At 29.9% G+C, this 13,443-nt stretch overlaps 1 protein-coding gene across 1 annotated transcript; it reads left to right on the top strand.

Moving 5' to 3' along the window:
- The first annotated feature begins 8,096 nt into the window (after positions 1–8,096).
- On the top strand, positions 8,097–11,765 carry LOC140887119 (O-fucosyltransferase 8-like). The gene is made up of 10 exons (XM_073294173.1): positions 8,097–8,833; positions 9,137–9,223; positions 9,307–9,397; positions 9,482–9,564; positions 9,713–9,801; positions 9,908–10,028; positions 10,108–10,251; positions 10,336–10,670; positions 10,759–10,999; positions 11,179–11,765. The coding sequence occupies exons 1-10, from the start codon at positions 8,513–8,515 to the stop codon at positions 11,488–11,490; spliced, it is 1,824 nt and encodes a 607-aa protein (XP_073150274.1). The 5' UTR covers positions 8,097–8,512; the 3' UTR covers positions 11,491–11,765.
- Positions 11,766–13,443: the final 1,678 nt, after the last annotated feature.

The raw sequence follows: 13,443 nt of genomic DNA, 5'->3' as shown, positions 1-13,443 counted from the left end.
AAGTAAAAAATAATTCAATTGTCCAATTCTTATAGCCAAAATATCAAGCAAAAATAAGAAGTTTTTTCTCCAATGCAAGGGTGTGTTGTTACTATTTTTCTTTTTTCTCTTTCATATCTCAGTCAAATTTTTATGCTTTATTTTATCTAATTTTTTTTCTACAATTGATACTATAACATTTTATTAGTTACACACGCATAGCTTGTGTCACTGTAGCTTATTATTATTATTATTATTATTTTTAAAATGATTATTATCTATACTATATTATAATACTTGAGAGATATATAATAATTTTATTTGGTATGAGGGCACCATATTTTTTTTCCCACTTTACCACTGTAGCTACTTATTATTATTTTTGGCTCTGTTCTGTTTACAGATAATTGGGAAAGGGACCCTGGAGTTGTGCTTTAATTACCAAGTTGTGCCTGGGGTGGTTTTAATGAAAGCGCGTTTCAGTTTGTGAAGTTGCGTTAACGAGTTATGAATGGATTGTCATAGTGGGCCTATTGAGTTTATGGGCTTGGGCTCCATTTTGTCACACCTACATAAATTTTATATTTTCCATTATATTTTTCCCCTAAGTTATATTATATTATATTATTATGATTTATAAGTATAACACATTCAAAGATGAGATTGAGAATCATTTAATCCTCTTGTACTCGATTCGGGTTCTATAATAATTTGAGTTTAAATGATAGATATATGTTATATATGATTTTAATCATTTTAATTATCGTTTTATCGTCTCCACCAAATTAAAAAGTACCTAAATGTACATTTTTCAACGAGCTAACTTGTAAAACAATTACTTTGATCAAATATTTCTTTAAAAAAATTATGTATATCTTTTATCCGGCTAACTAGTAAAACAACTTTCGTCAAAATATTTCCATTCGGACGAAGAGTCAGGGTCGAAGAACTAGGTTTGTTGCCACTAGTATTTCACTAGAAAGACCATAATTGGTCCGCTCGAGGTCAGCTCGCCCGGGTTTTTCCCATCAACTAAAAAACATTCGGGTTTCGGGTTTAAAAAAAGAGTTAATCTATTATTAGAAATTCTCTATTACGTTCTGAGAAATATTTACTATCCGAAAATAGCCATTAACAAACCAAAGGCAATTAAAACATTACCGAAATCATTTGAAAGATAAGATAAGTCGCCAACCCTCATACTTTCTATAAGTGAAAAGTAATTCGTGTTGTAGAGCTAAATTTTTTTTTAAAAAAAATTTATATCATGTGCATTTGAATACATTCATCTACACTTGAGAGTGTTATGTAAAAATAAAGTTTGACTAAGATTATTCTCTCATCTTTCTTTTCTTAGTTCATTTTGTCTATATGTATTTATAACTATCCATCAGTTCCTAAATATTACTTATGAAATTACTAGAAAATGTGATAAGAAATCTATCTAATAGATGTATGTATATATGTGTGTGTAAGTTTGATTATAATGTCAACCCCAACAAACTTTTGACTACCCTTAGGTTTTAGAAAAATTCAGTCAAGAAACCGTCGAGATTCCAAAGTGTATTTAATAATAATTTGAACAACTATTCCTTGTTAAATGAATGACCTTATCAGGCTGCCTTCAATGCTACAAATATTAAATTTATTCTAGCCCCCGCCATAAAAAAAAATAAATTAAAGAAATAAATGCAATTTTTTAATCAAAAAATTAGGGCAAGTGGTTGAGTGCATACTCTGTCTGTAAGGGTGGGGGATAGAACATCAGATGTTAACTCCTTTGTTTTGTCATTGTCATCCGTATGTCAATTGGTAGGGGACAAATTCCATTATTTGAATTTCGTAGAGATCGTTAGACAAATATAAAAGGGAATCCTCTTACAAAATGAGTTTATATCTGGATTCAACTTGTATTTGAAAGACGGATTTGAAATTCATTTGACAAAAGATTTATCCAAATGCAATCTAACTATAAAAATGAGGGACTAAGTCGCGATCTAGATCTAGTTACCCGTGTTTTTTTCTCCGAATTTTGCTTAGAACTCATCCATTCTTCATTGCAATACTAAATATCTGAAAATATCGTAAACTTTTTATGATATAACACATTGACACCTTCTCGAATTACTTGGAATTCTTCGTAGACAACAGATTAGGGTTTGTTAATTTGCTTTCTAAATGCAATAAGAAGTCTACCTTGATAGTCTTGTACGTAGCTCTCTACCCATGCTGAAATATAATAATGATAATAATATAATAATAATAATATTTCATATTCTTATCACCAACAAAGTAAGATGGTAAGTTATAAATTATATATTTTACGATATAACTGATAAACTAATTTGTTTGTTGCATTATTTAAAAAATTAAACCTTATTATATTTATTTTATGACTTCTAATCTTCAAATTATACCGGGTTTGAAATCATAGTTATGAAGTTTTTAAATAAAATTTTATATTACATGTAGGAAAAATTATAAAAAAAATTTGGCTCGTATAATTAGAAGCAATAACAATTGTTCACTTTCTCAGTGTATGGTTAATAATAATAATTGTAGTTAATCATCATCATTCACTTTCTCAGTGATATAGTTAATAGTAATAATTGTAATTAGTAATTAATATTATTATTAATATGTTGATAATAAATAATAATACTAATAATATTATTATTAATTAATTAATATTATTATTAAGAATAATAAATATATAATTTATTAATAATTAATTATTTTTTTGTTATAGTTATTTTTTACCATAAAATTATTATTTATTATTATTATTATTATGGAAAAAATATTATAAATAAATTAATTAATAAAATTTTATGTAATATAATTATGTTATTAATATACATGAATTTATGTTTATGTAAATAATTAGTTGATTAGTTGAGTATTATATAATGAAATTTCCAAATATATGCATTAGGTGGGATATATACAAAAATAAGTTGAAAAAATTAATATACAAGAAGGGTATTTTTGTCATTGCATTGGAATACATACAATTTATCCTTCAATTTAAAATTGCTACTAAACAACACACATTTTGTCACCTTACATTAATTATCCACATCTTTCATTTTTTTATCATTCTAATTATCCATCTTTCAGTTATCTCATCACACGAACAAGCAGTGCCTATATGTATCTAGTATATGTACATGCAAATATTAAACCGACCAAATAAGCAAAATTTATTTATATTAATAAATAATTAATTATTTCAAACTGAAGATGTTGTCTATATCAAATAATTATTAGCTCCAAAGAATTCATTAAAACTATGAAGATATAATTAAACGTACAAAATTCACATTATTCTATATATGAAATTTTTTTATAAATGTCTTTAAAAATCTTGTAAAAAATGTTTGCCGAAATCCACGATATTTTATTTAAAAATACGTGTGATTATTTGAAAGTGAATAAAAATTTACTAAATTCACAAAAACATATCACTTAAAATAAATAATGAAAAATCATTTAAATTTGGGATAAAACATAGAAATCTTAGAATGAGCATATATCTTAATATTAATTTAAAAAAAAACAAATCTAAAAATATATAATTTAAAAGTCAAAATTTTCCCGCGATGTGTATAGAGGAAGAAGCGAATAATACATAATTATTGTCCGGTGCACGCGTGCTACGTGTGTAACACATGCTATTTTGAAGTATCTAAAAATAAATCTAAGTAATGATATCCTTGAAATTAAAAATTAATAGAGAATGTTATACAAATCTGAATCGAAATGTTTGAATCAATATATCCAATAATTAACCAAATAACTCTAATTTTCAGTAAATGAAAGCAAATAACACCGATTTCTAGGGATTACAATTTTTCCTGCGGATTCGGATCCCGCGGGAAAAACTTGAAACGAGGTGGGTTCGGAGGTGAATATTCGGGTATGGGTTCGGGTTCGGAAATTTTTAAAAATTCCCGTAACTTATTGGAAAGGGTATGGAGATGCTATCACCATCTTCGAATCCGCCCCGATAATAATAATAATAATAATAATAATAATAATAATAATAATAATAATAATAATAATAATAATAATAATGAAGTTTATAAATATTTTATTTATCAAAATTTATTAAATCTAAAATTTTATAAAAATGATAATCAAAAGTATTACTATTCTTTAGTTTATATATTTTTTTATGTATTATATATAACATATACTATATAACATATACGCTTATGTTTTATAACATAAAACTATTATTTGAATTGCATTCATGTTACCTAGATATATAAACTATTAATATTAATCTATGTATGTACTTTGTTATTTATTTTGATAAATTTAGGAAAAAAATATATTCTTAATAAATTTTTGATATATAGTATTTTATTTAAAATAATAATTTTTATTGGTAGCAATATTTGTTATTTAAAATATTTTGATTAATTTTAAAAGTTAATATTATAATAAAAAATTTTACCCAAAATTTTTAATGTATTTTATCATAAAATTTAATAATATTTTTTTATTCTTATATAATAAAATTTATTAATATCATATATATATATATATATTATAATATAATAAAATTTATTAATAATATATATTCTCGAGTTAGGGGTGTTCATCGGTCGGTTCGGTCCGGTTTTTGATTTTTTATTTTGGTTTTTCCGGTTTTCGATTTTAAAAATATATAATCCGATATCCGAACCATTTTACTTCGGTTCGGTTCGGTTTTTTACTAAATCGGTTCGGTTATTTTGGTCGATTATTTTGGTTTTGATATAATTATTTTAATTAATATTATAAATATATTTTAAAATATAATATGTTATCTTTTAAATGATTTTTTTAAAAATATTTAAATTCAAAGTCTAAATGACTTAAATAAACAACAATCAACTAAAAATTATTTAAAATGATTCTTTATTCATTAGATATCATCTCATAAAATATATAATATAAATAATTATATAAATAAAATTATTAATTTAATAAAATTTCAGTTTTTTCGATCTGTTCGGTTTTGAGATATATAATCCGAAACCGAACCAAATAAATTTTGGTTTTAACATTTATATCTGAATAAAATATTTCAAATTTCAAAATTGTGGAGAATCGACGAGGGCAGTTGAAAAAACTCATACCATCAGACGAAACAATTATTATAGGCTGCTCAAATTTAATATAATAGTAAAAGATAACAACTAGCCGTCGACAATCATCTACGTAAATAATGTTCGTTTAATCAATAATTTATTCATTTATTGTTTCTTGAACGTGAACTTCCATTTCATAGACAAAGCCGAAGATAATCAGTTTTAGCTTTTAGGTAGTATTTGAGAGAGCTTTTAGGAAGCATTTTTTAGTCTTTCTTTCGTAAAATTTTGAAATTTTGGAAAAGAAAATCTGATAATTGCTTCCTAAAATTCCAAACACTACCATGACATATTTCGATAGGAAGCTTTTTTTAGCTTTTATTTCACAAAATTTTTTAAAACAATCTCAAACACGTTCTTAAAAGGCCTATGAATAGACAAATAACATCAATATATATACCATAAATTACATCCACTATTGAGATACGTATTTACGAGCAAGATGATGTCCAACAAAATTAGCATTCCTCGGACAACGATGTAAAGTAGTTTATATATGGTGCACTGAGGCATAGCCGTCAAATTGTTTTTGCGATAGGGTCATCAACCAAAAACGTGACTCAGTTTTTTATCACTTGAACAATACAAAGAGCTTTTGTTTCCAAAATCCACATGAGCCATTAAGAGTTGAAACCCTTCCACACCTACCTTCATGACAATAAAGTTTCGCCAAATGAGGTGATGAGTATCATTTGAAAATTGAAACATCTTTCTTGCGCAAAAATAACATTTCTAAGTGAGTTTCTCCTGCCTAGGCCAACACCAAAATGTTTCATAGAGTCTACTGCTACACCTACATTCACTTTTAAGTCTCTGTTTGGAAATGATCTCTACTTAATAGGTGGATATGACAGATCTTGTTGGAAGAGAGGTTAGTAATGATCTTTAATTATATCAGAGTGCATGATGATATTATCGTCGAACAATGCACACCTTTCAAAATCAATCTATTTCAACCATTCCATATGTTCGATCCAAAGCAAATTTTCAAAGCTCATCAACTTCAAGCCTCCCATAATCAATAATGTGACTAAACAATTCAGCCAAAGATCATGAGAACATACTACCACAAAGTCTTCTTCCACACCTTTCTAATTCACTTACAATATGCAATAAAAAGGTGAGAAACATCTGCTGGATGTGAGATGCACCAAGGAAATAAAGGGTCAAATACTTTTATAATGACGCTCAACGAGATTTACACGGCGCAGACATTTTGTTAAGAATTTGTAACATTTTTCACATTTTCCAATATATATTATTATTATATTATAAAGTACTAGCTAGACCTTTAGATTAACTATTTTTTTCTTCTTGGTGTAATATTATCACTTTTCAAAAAATTTTAAAATTATTTAAATAGTTTTAAATCTATATCTACTTCTAAATTTTAAATGTTTATATCACTATTAATAAAAAAAACAATGTTAAAATTCATTAATTTAAAATAACAAAAATTATCATGTTTAAATACATAAATGCACTAGTATAAATATATTAACGTTGAGGGTTGTGTTGGTGTGTTTTTTTAATCATATAAGTTACAAGACTAAAAATGTGAAGTCAATGTTAATAGGAACAAAAATGAAAAAATAATGCAAGTTAAAGGACTAAAATTGCAAATTTATTTTTAACAGGACCAAAAATGGAAAATGTGCGGGTAAATTGATATATCGCCATTGTGAAATCCCGTGTTTGCTGATAACTCTTATGAAAATTTTTTAAGTTAATAATCCCCGTGATTCTAGATTTGTAGCATACACACCATTTTTAGCTAAAAATGACGAAAATACCCCTACATAAAATAAATGATAAATTAAAGAGTTCATATAAGTCAAGGGTATTTTCGTCATTTTTTAACCAGGGGGTGTGTATGCTATAAATCTAGAATCACAGGGGGTTATTAGCTTAAAAAAATTTCATAGGGGGTTATCAGCAAACCCGAGATTTCACAAGAGTGATATATGCAATTTTTCCAAAACGTGCAAATTGTAGGACCAAAAATGTACTTCTTCCTTTTTTTTTTTATTTATAAAACGGGTATCTTAATTTGGTCACATATGATAAAGTATTACTTTTTACAGAAAAAATATAATTTTTTATTGTAAATATAGGTAAAGTTGACCCAAATAAGATATATGTCTCACAAAATTGATTCATTAGATTGTTTCACGAAAATTTTTGTATTTAATAAATATATATCTCATCTAAAATTATTATATCTTGTTATTTTACAATTTTTTATTTATCTATATTTTTGAATTTTAAAATAATCATATTACCATAAAATAAAAAATAATTATCAAATTTTTTTTTAAAGTTTTAATTTTAAGATAATCTATAAATTTTAAACAACAAAACTATTTTTCAAAATATATATATATATATATGCACGTATCATGTGCATAAAAACTCAAAAAAATTTAATATATATGCATGTATTATGTGCATAAAAATTAAGATAAGCGAGAAATGAGATATATATAGAAGTTATTACGAGTGCGCTATGCATATTTTTAAATTAAAATCTCATGCTAATGTTTCATTAAAGGAAATTATTTATAATAATAATTAGTTAATACCAAGAATTTATATATAAATTCCATAAATTTGGGCGAACGTCTCTGTTATCGAGCAACGGTCAAAATCTTATATATTCTTCATCTCCAAGAATCAGAAGAAACGAAATTAAGCAAACGCCTGTGATGGGCCCTTGAAAACCAAGTCGCATCTATCTGAAAAAACCCTTTTCCTACCGATTACCATCTTCCACATTGAAGGGTTTTATTCGTTTTCTTCCACTAGTCACCTGAACAGAACGAAATGAATCCAGTTTGGTGTGGTAGTTGTTGCCGATGTGATTCTTGGCCTATATTGTATTGTATGCGCAACGCAGAAAGGTCAGTTTTCGAATACAAGTTCTTGCATTTTTCAATGTGTTCGATGCATTTGCTTATATGTTTTAGATTTCTTTAACTTTACTCCCAATCCAAGCTTATTATTCTTTAATGTTTCCGGTTTTATCCCTTTCTTGGTTGGCTATTTTCCCACCCAACTTTTGATCTTTCTAAATGCCTACCTCATTTCCAAACTTCCCAACACGGAACACAGATTACGCATAATTACACTGCTGTTGGTTGTTAAATGATGGCTTTAATGCATGAAGTGTCCGGAGTCCATAGAATTTTTAGGTGCTTTTCATGGCTTTAATGCATGAAGTGTCCCGAGTCCATAGAATTTTTGTTCTTCCTTTGAGAGTTGCTTTTTTGAACAAAGGTTTAGTTATGTACTGAAAATTTAAGAGAAGAGGCACACACAAAGGTGTTTGGTTCTGTAAGGAGTTGAAGGACTCGGAATACTCGCCGTCCCGTTGCTTTAACTTTGTTGTGTCTATGGGGATGGAGCACCAATTGAGATGGACTGAGATGTCACAAAATGTTGATTTGTCTTTAGGTAGAAGGTCGTTTGGAGGAGAGTATAATTGGGACAAACCTGGAAAATGGTTTAAGAATGATAGAGTAAAGTATAGTGCTTGTAAGGGAGTTTGGGGGGGTAAAAGGCATGTGAAGTTGCTACGAAGGCATATCAGGTCCATTGTGTTTACTTTTATGTTGACAGGTTTTCTTTTTCTTCTGGATTCGTTAATGTCATCCGTTATTAATCCCACACTTTTCAAGAATATGCAAGCTCCAGGAAAATCATACGATCAAGAGGTAAACCTTGATAAATGTAGTTTGAAGGAAGTGTAACTCACATATTGTTCAAATGTTATATCTTTTTGCTGCATACTTACCATTTGATGCCCGTTTTGACAACAATACATAGTTTAGTAATTTAGTTCATGTCTGAACTCAATGATGATGTCACTTTCCTGGGTATCCTGATTATAACTTTTCAAAGTAATTTGTTGTAGCACTTACATTTTGCCCTTATTTATGATAATATCCAATATATGATGGCAATAGATCAGCATAGATAACAGAGTCCACAAGATAATGTTTTGTGCATTGTTTTAGGGGAAAAACATTACATACCATGACCGAGCGAAAAGCGCAGTTATGTATTTTCGGCTATTACATATGGCCTCTGTTTCACTCGCAGAGGTGTGATTTCTAGACCCTGGAATATGGCTTCTAATGTCTCGTGTACAAATATTTTACTGTCATGTTTAATGTTCATGCTACAGAGAGAGATTGAGCAAAAGGAGTCAAATTTTTGGAAGGAACAATATCGTCAGGCTTCTTTGTGGAAACCTTGGGCTGATAAAGGGTCACAAGGTACATCTTCATTACTAGATTTTACTAAGATTCGACTTATTCCCTACAGTACAAGGCAACCTTATGACTTATAACTACTTATAGTAACTAGAGCTGTGACACTCGGGAACCACACTGGTTATGTATTAGTTAGTGCAAATGGAGGTCTAAATCAACAGCGTGTTGCGGTTAGCATTTCTGTTTTTAAATTTTCTCTTACCAATCAATCGTGTTCCCGATCCCTCTTGGGGATAGACACTTGGCTCAAGTTTTGTTGCCCTTGCTGAATTTTGATTATGAGCGATAAAATCATTCTTCTTGTTGTGCTACTTATAGGTCTGTAACGCAGTTGCTGTAGCATATCTCCTTAATGCAACTTTAATAATTCCTCGATTTCTTTACAGCAATGTATGGAAGGATCCAAGGTAAAGGAGCCTTCAAGACTATCAAGAATTCTTTTGAATATCTCTTGTATCCTCGGTTGGTTATTAGACACCTGATTCATTTATGCACACTCTATTGATACTGCAGCCAGTTTCATGATATTTATCAAGAGGATACTTTTATGAATATGCTGAAGAATGATATAGATATTTTGAAGGAGCTCCCTTCGAATCTGAAGTCAAAAGATTTCAAGGCAATTGGTAGTCTCGTATGTCTCCTATATTATCTTTTTGAATCAAGAAAAAGCTTTCTGGGACGAAGTTGTAGTTTTTTGTTGCTGCTGTCAGGTAACAGATTCAGATCTTTCAAAGGAGGCAACACCTGAAGAATACATTAAGAACATTCTCCCTATTTTAGTTCGTAACCAAGTTGTTCACTTTCTTGGATTCGGTAATCGGCTTGGGTTCGACTCAATGCCTTCTGATGTCCAGGTAAAAGAAAATGTGATCCTTCTTATTAAGTCCCACTAAGATATACCTTTAAATTGATTTCTGATACCTTCAATTATTTCATAGAAACTAAGATGCAAGTGTAACTTTCACGCATTAAAGTTTGTCCCAAGGATTCAAAAAATCGGTTCTTTATTAGTGAAGAGGATAAGAAAATATGATGGTGCAAAAAGCCTTTTAGACGAAGAGCTTCTTGGAAAATACATCTCGAGTATCCCTTCAAGAAAGCAAGTTGCCATAACAAGCTCTTCCAAATACCTTGCTTTGCATTTGCGGTTCGAAGTTGATATGGTGGCATATTCTCTGTGTGATTTTGGAGGCGGTGAATACGAGAAAAGGGAGCTTCAGGCCTATAGAGAAGAGCATTTTCCTGTTCTCCTTGAGCGCTTGAAGAAAATAAAGTATGGTATACCATAAACACTTGAATGTTTGATTATTCTTTACATTAACGTATCTTGAAAAATAACCTTTTCGATTTAATGGCTGCAGACCGATTTCTCCCACAGAATTAAGAATAATGGGAAGGTGCCCATTAACACCAGAAGAAGCGGCTTTGGTTCTTGCTGGGCTGGGATTTAACCGTGGAACTTACATCTATCTAGCTGGATCCAAAATATATGGAGGAAAGTCAAGGATGAAATCTCTTATTGGCCTCTATCCGAATATGGTAACAAAGGAAGATCTCCTTTCTCGCAAAGAACTCGAACCTCTACGAAATTTTTCATCTCAGGTGCATAAGATGGATCAAGACATATGTCTTCAGCTTTGCAAAAATTCTAATATATTATTCGCAGCAACGATTGAGTAGTGGTTAACATTGGCAGCCAACTTTTTTTCCACGACGCATAACTTTAATTTATGTATAAGATTACACACTACCATGACATGTTTTCCTTATATGGGGTGCAGCTTGCAGCTTTGGATTTTATTGCATGTGCTGCTTCTGATGTTTTCTCCATAACCGACTCGGGGAGCCAGCTATCATCCTTGGTGTCTGGTTTTCGTACGTATCATGGTGGAGGAAATGCTCCCATCTTGAGACCTAGCAAGAAAAGTTTGGCCGCAATCCTTCTCGATAATAACACAATAAGCTGGCACAATTTTGAGAGCAGAATACGAAGGATGATCGAGGAAGGCCAAAGAGTAGTGCATAACACGAGTTCCAGCAAAAGCATTTACCGACATCCAAGATGTAACGACTGCATGCGAAAGGATCAATAGGCCAGGCTCATCTATTTCTTGTTTCTGGTGTGCTTTCCCAGCTGATATTTGTAAGTATTTATCCTCTTTTTTCTGATATATCAAGATTATACCTGTGAGTATTTTTTCACATTGATTGAAATTCGTAAAAAAGATGAGCCCGATGCGCCTGTATTTTTGAACTACAGCACAGTATGCTGAAAAGAACTTAGGTGCTCCGTGCTTGTGAGCATAATTTTAGTTGTTTTTTGCGTATCTAACCACAGAACAGCAATCTGTGTTTTTGTTTTGTAAAGATTTTTGTGCTAACATCTCAATGCAAAATAAAGAGTAGGAAGTTTATGATCAGTACATTTAGTTTATGATGATCAGTACTTTTATATTTTACAGCGAGATGTTTGAACTAATGTTGCGGTATTTTCACTCGAGCGGTGTCAGGTTTAATATAGGAATTAAGTTCAAGTCGGTCTCAAATGATATTATATTAATTATTTTTAACTAATAAAATCTCAATCTTATTTAGAGCTACATTGATGGTCTGAATTCAATTAACTAAAAATTGCAAAAAATAAATTTAACTAATGATGAGTTTGCATGACGAAAAATAAGTGAGAAATAATTTCTAGAGGTTCAGCTTCACTTGAGTATCCACCAAGATTAATTCCTATTGATTTATTAATCATAAATTCTTCTAGTTTATTAACTAAGAATTCAATTATTTTCTTCTCTCTTTCACAAGTGATAGTAGAAGTTGTATCTAATATTAAACTCAACATTCCTATCAAGGTTTGAATATTACATCCGGTGACATCACAATAATTCTTATAATAGCTTCAACGAAGTTATATATCTTCCGATGAACATAAACACCAACAATATATTTTCTTATCTCGTATTCAAATCCCTCTCCCGAGTGATGAATTGTAAACAATAAATCACTCAATTTATGGTCAGTTAATTGAAAGCATTAAAAACAGAAAAACACAAATAAAATATGCGAAAAAATTAAATATATAAATATAAAAACATCAAAATCATGAGTTCAAGTTAAGATCCGTCTATCTTTAAAGTAAGAAGTTGGTTCATTATGTGGTTCATTATGAATTTAAACATAAAACAATGCATGTTCTTCCAACAATTCATCATAACAAAAATATAGAATAAAAGAGGCACAATAACAAAGTTATAATAAGCTTTTCCGCCCCCGGATGCCCGTTGTTTTCGTACCGAATTCTCTAGCTCTTTTGCGCTCCAAACTTCTCCCTAACCGTCGTCCTATATGCTGCAAACCCTCGAAAATCCCCCAAAAGCGCCCAAAATTCCCTTTTAAACCACCAAGAAAAGTTTCCACCAACAGATTCGAAGTTCAGACGCGGGTGCGCCGCTTGCTTTTGGTGAGAGCTGGTCGGTGTCAATTTTTCCTCATGAATACTTACTTGCCTAGCGCGGGTGCATCGTTCTTCACTCTTTTATTTCTTGCTCCAACTTCAATATTCGTACTTCCTTTCGCTCCGATCATATCTCGATCTTCTCTTCATTTCATCTCATTTCACCTCTTTTAACCCAACAAAAAAAATTGTCACATAAACTCCTGCCGTCCTGCAAACTACGCAAACAAAATACGCATAATATTGCTCGATAACTAACAAAAAATCAAGTTAAATCATACTATATTATCAACAAACATTTTATACAAACACAGAGAGTAAAACTCCCTTGTAACATAGGCTCAATCGACAGTCATATATCAAAAAATGGAATGCACGAACATCTTATACGAATATACAGGGAGAAACTCCCGTTGTAGCATTAGCAAATTAACTTTATATAGTTAGTAAGATTCCATCAACAAATTAACTTTAATTTTTTTCCTTTTTTTATTTTTTTATTTGAAGAGATCCTTTTTTTATTATTATTGGAACCGAGTAACAACTAAACTTATTAAATGTTGGTTATTTGATACTAATATTTTCT

Source organism: Henckelia pumila, chromosome 3, assembly GCF_033568475.1.
Source record: "Henckelia pumila isolate YLH828 chromosome 3, ASM3356847v2, whole genome shotgun sequence".
NCBI classification, from domain to species: Eukaryota; Viridiplantae; Streptophyta; class Magnoliopsida; order Lamiales; family Gesneriaceae; genus Henckelia; species Henckelia pumila.
This window is presented reverse-complemented; position numbering and strand designations above follow the sequence as displayed.

Excerpts from the sequence above, each read along its gene's own strand:
- LOC140887119 (XM_073294173.1), top strand. The coding sequence starts at position 8,513 with ATGGGGATGGAGCACCAATTGAGATGGACTGAGATGTCACAAAATGTT. Across the intron at positions 10,029-10,107 it reads TCAAGGCAATTGGTAGTCTC|GTAACAGATTCAGATCTTTC; the intron begins GTATGTCTCCTA and ends TGCTGCTGTCAG. Across the intron at positions 10,252-10,335 it reads CAATGCCTTCTGATGTCCAG|AAACTAAGATGCAAGTGTAA; the intron begins GTAAAAGAAAAT and ends ATTATTTCATAG.